Source organism: Anopheles maculipalpis, chromosome 3RL, assembly GCF_943734695.1.
Source record: "Anopheles maculipalpis chromosome 3RL, idAnoMacuDA_375_x, whole genome shotgun sequence".
Lineage (NCBI taxonomy): Eukaryota > Metazoa > Arthropoda > Insecta > Diptera > Culicidae > Anopheles > Anopheles maculipalpis.
Window position 1 is genome coordinate 87,962,634 of NC_064872.1, and position 4,451 is coordinate 87,967,084.

At 47.4% G+C, this 4,451-nt stretch overlaps 2 protein-coding genes across 2 annotated transcripts; both read right to left on the bottom strand.

The window, feature by feature from the left end:
• Positions 1-1,436: 1,436 nt before the first annotated feature.
• LOC126561151 (uncharacterized) lies at positions 1,437-2,573 on the bottom strand. The gene is made up of 4 exons (XM_050217095.1): positions 2,569-2,573; positions 2,355-2,407; positions 2,034-2,283; positions 1,437-1,968 (listed from the first exon to the last, which is right to left on the bottom strand). The coding sequence occupies exons 1-4, from the start codon at positions 2,571-2,573 to the stop codon at positions 1,437-1,439; spliced, it is 840 nt and encodes a 279-aa protein (XP_050073052.1).
• Positions 2,574-2,639: 66 nt separating this feature from the next.
• On the bottom strand, positions 2,640-4,451 carry LOC126561152 (ribosomal L1 domain-containing protein CG13096-like). Its single transcript, XM_050217097.1, has 2 exons — positions 3,616-4,451; positions 2,640-3,539 (listed from the first exon to the last, which is right to left on the bottom strand). Exons 1-2 carry the CDS (start codon positions 4,449-4,451, stop codon positions 2,657-2,659), a joined length of 1,719 nt encoding a protein of 572 aa, XP_050073054.1. The 3' UTR covers positions 2,640-2,656.

Genomic DNA, 4,451 nt, shown 5'->3' on the forward strand with positions numbered 1-4,451 from the left:
GGTCTGGCACCTGTATCGCGGGCACCTGTGCAATCAAACACACACAAACACAAACGAAGTACACAGCGAGCTCCCACGTTTCCTACCGCGTGTTTCGTGTGAATTAATATCGACGCGGCGAGTTCTTCACAGCCGAACTGAACAGCACAAACCCCCGTGAGGATGATGAATCCCGGAACACGTTCTAAAGCAAAGCTCTTTTTGCAACCGTTGTTTGTGACCGGATACGTTCCCTGCCGGATGTCGATGCGTGACGCTTTGTCTATCAACTGAGGGCACCTCGTAGCGGTTTTCCGACATCACAGTTCCGCTGATCCGGAACGCAGGATGGTTCACACAAACACACACGCGCGGACACTAGCCGAGAGGTTTCACTATTCGTACCGCTGTGGCATTTTCACGGCGTTTTTCCGCACAGTAGAAGATGCTACAGTTTTCGCCACCTTAACCGCAGCAATCGCGCGGACATAAACCCAGGCAGTAGCAAAATCCGTCATAAATCACTCATCTCGCCGTCGTCAAATCGCGATGGTGTGTTTCGCGGTTACACCGTCAACTTCTAGAAAATACGTCACCAACACGGGAGAACAAGCAACAGTGGCCACAATCAGTGGCTACTACCTACAAGCTACAGCACTTACTGGTGGGGTGGGCTGTCGGCCTGTTGTTCTTTTCCGTCGTTGATATGAATTTTCCTCCAAAAGTTTGCGGAGGTGTTTGTGTTTGATGCCCTGCTCTATTGTTTCACACACTCGCGGAGTCACTGCTTCCTACAACCGTACCGTGCGTACGTCGCTGAAAAAGCCCTCAACCACGGACACACAACCGAATCCCGTTTACCTTCGACGCGTACAAAAACCTTCTTTTTTGTCAGCTGCACACATATTTTTCTCCCTGCTTGGCTGATATTTTATTTGCTCGTGCAGATGATGCACGTACTTTAGATGGGAGCGTTGGGTTTTTTTAATGTACGCTTTCCGTCCCGTTCTGGCGTGTAGCGCAAAACGAAGGCTCGAGTGCAAAGGAATTATGATTCACACCACTTGACGGATCGTTTGCACGGCGGGCGTTCTAGTGGACACGCTGGTGGCGTTCTACTGAACTGATTTAATTATAGAATATTGAAGAATGCAGCTTAAAAATATTAAAATAACTTAAATTTTGCACAGCAATATGATAATGCGAGTTTTATAAGCTAAATGGCTAGAGAGATACATATTTTTACAATTTTTGTTATCATCGACCATTGTGGCGCATTTTTTCCAAGTTTGACATTTTCTGTCGGAAGATAGTTGAAACTTTTCACGCATTATTTTTTAATTTTACACGTTTATTTCCATTTGGTCGGTCCATCGATATACCTAAAAATTATTTAAAACTATTTGTTAAAGGCTATTTAATGCAATAATACCCGCTCAATCAAGTTCAAAGACGTATCACCAACGTTTATTTCGTTTAAGCAGTAGCTTTAGCGCTGTTTTAATCTCCTCCTCGGTCATATTCTCGAAATCCTCCGCCCGGAAGGGAAAGAACCGATTATCGTTCCCGTTAAACCCGCCACCAGCACCAGCATCCATTGTTCCCGAACCTGGCAGCTGCTGCTGATCGCCACCACCACCGCCACCATCATCATCATCATCGTCATCCTCGTCGTCCCGTAAACGACGTCGATTGAGATATTTCCACAGGAACGTCCCGAGAACGAGCGTATTAGCCACGGCGACCGATTTTAATCCCATTAGAATCTTCAACGGTATAATGAAGGCTTGCAGTAAGAGCACGGGAAGCGTCAGCACGGCTAGCCCAGCGATCAGATACTTGAGCAGGTGAATGATCGACGTGCCGATACCAGTCCAGCTGTGGTCAGATATGCTGATCGATTGCACCGAGGATGATTCAGGTTTGCACTGTTTTTGCACAGGCCCTGATTGTGGCGGGTGGACAATTTCACCATACCCAGGATATAAACTGCATGCAATGGAACACATTGGTAAGTTGGAGGATCGACAATTTTAATACACTTTCATACGTACTCATCGTTTTGCGGATCGTCGTAAGTGTAGTATCGCACGTTTCGTTTGTTTCGCGAATCTTCCCCAACGGTATGCGCGCTGCTCGGAGGACCGATGCTGTTTTCCTTGATCGCATCGTACACGGACGATAGTACTACGCGCTTGTCTATCACTACTGGAGGAGAGTGCGCTAGAACACACGCTAGGCAAATGAAGATCACTACAGTTTGTAAATTCACTCTAACCATGACCATCTGAACGATATCCTGTACTGTGCGGGACAAGATCTCAATTAAGAATAAACCTCTACCTAGTGCATCGCCTGGGTTTATATAAATTTACATCTTCTTGTCGTAAAGCACCGACCGGAACTAACTGGAAAGCGTAGCTTCACTCTAAGAGGATTAACGATTACCGTGGGAAATAGGAGGAAGCCAGCAAGAACGCGCAACCATCGAACGAAACCGATCTTTTTTTTTCTAATTTCTCTTTCAATCGCCTCTCGTTGCCGTTTAAATGACTTGCTAAAGCATTCTTTCCACTTCAAGTGCCATACATCATTCGGGTAAGGTGTCCCGGATACCACTCGGGATGGTATTATTGTGTGTACTTTTATTGAATATATTGAATGTAAATAAATCTACTTACTTTACCCTCATCTTCGGACCCTTCTGGCGTTTGGGACCACCGGTGCGTCGTCGTATCGGAAGGTCATCATCGTACGGCACCCAGTTATCATCCTCTTCCGGTTCCAACTCCTCCACCTCAACGTCCGATTCTTCCGCATTGATCGGTTCACCGTCAAGGTTCAGTTTGCGTTTCTTCCGAATGATACCGTCCTTGGTTACCTCGTACTCACCACCGGATCGCTTCTCGATCAAGGCTTGCTGCTTCTTGACAAACTTTTCCCGCGGTCCAACCACCATCGGGACCGGTACCAGATTGGGATCGATCGTGCTGACGTAGATCGGGAACGAGCGTGTCTTTTCCGTTGCCGTTGTTACGTTGATCGCATGGATATTCAACCATCCACCCGGCAAGTCCGTTTTAAGCTTCTCCAGCAGCGCCATCCCATTCTCGACCGCATCCTCCAGCGGCATCCAGTGAGCGGCAAACTTAATTTCCACCATCCGACCAGTATTGCCTTGACGATAGGTCTGCACTGACAGGGCCTGCTCGATCGCTTCCTTAATCTTGGACTCCTTTATCAAGCTTACTGGTGTGGGGTTCTTGCAGCGCTTGGCAAACTGAGCCCCAAGGAAGGAGAACACATGGCCAGAGATGCGGCCATCGACCAGGAACCGTTCGAAGCGGTGCGCAAGCTTACGCTTCATCTCGTAAGAACCATAATCGCGTTTCAGCTGCTGAAATGGGATAATGTGCAGCTTGTGGTCGAGGTTTAGCTCTTTCAGTTTGTCCTCCCAGTGGTGCAAAGTGGGCGTGAAGTCGACTTCACGACCGCGCACCAAATCTTTCACAATCAGGCAAACATCATCCTCAGCACGAAGCAACGGATGGGGCAGTGAACTAAAGAAAGCGGAAGACGAAAATGGTATGTAAAAAGCATTCATACTATTCGCTAAGGAGCTCATTCATTACTTACATTCGACTGTTCCTTTGCGGACAGCGTGGCACCTTTACGCTAACGATCTGCAGGCTGTACTTCAACTCATCGCCGAACAGTTTCTTCTCCTTATCGTCCACCTTGCTGCGGATAATTTCGAACGCCTTTCGGAAGCTTTCCTTCGAAATCAACTCTTCCGGCACGAGTGCCAACGTTGCCTCATCAGCTGTCTCAGGCACTCCACCCTCAACCTTTCGTTCGGCCCATTTCAACGCCTTTACCTGCGATACAAGCCGCTTTTTCAATTTATTGGCTTCGCTAGCTTCCGTTGATGGCTTTTGGTCGTCAGCCTTTTTCTCTTTCTTCTGCACTATCGCTGGTTTTCCTTTAGCGGGCTGTTTTTGCTTCTTTCCCGATGGAGCTGCTCCATTCTCTTTTTTCACCAACGATACATCAGCCTTCTTTACGTCTGGCTTCGCTTTAGCGTTTTGCTGTTTCTTCGCAGGTTCAGCTCCATTCGCCTGTTTTACCACCGGTACACTTTTAGCGTTCTTTTGCTTATTCGCCGTACCGGTTCCATTCTTTTGCTTCGTCGGTGAAGGAGCATTTTCTTGCTTATTTTGCTGCTTCCCTGTAGTAGATTTCTTCTGCTGGGCTTGCTTTTTCGGTTTAAGTAAAAGAGAAAATGCAGGCTTTGCGGGTAGTTTTTCTTCGCCGGGAGCCGCTTTCATACCACTCGCAACCGCTACCTTCGCTGTGGACGGTTTCAGTGCGGGCTTCAGTTTTTTCGTCTTTTGTATGCCGGATTTTGATTTCTTCAGAAGCGCTTGACTCTTCTCGACAGGTTTTAAAGTTTTAGCTACTTTCACCTTCAT

Coding starts and splice junctions, on each gene's coding strand:
- LOC126561151 (XM_050217095.1), bottom strand. Junction 2,284..2,354: donor GTGCTTTACGACAAGAAGAT/GTAAATTTATAT, acceptor TGTCCCGCACAG/TACAGGATATCGTTCAGATG. Junction 1,969..2,033: donor GACGATCCGCAAAACGATGA/GTACGTATGAAA, acceptor CATTGCATGCAG/TTTATATCCTGGGTATGGTG.
- LOC126561152 (XM_050217097.1), bottom strand. CDS start 4,451: ATGAAGGTGAAAGTAGCTAAAACTTTAAAACCTGTCGAGAAGAGTCAA. Junction 3,540..3,615: donor CCGCAAAGGAACAGTCGAAT/GTAAGTAATGAA, acceptor CGCTTTCTTTAG/TTCACTGCCCCATCCGTTGC.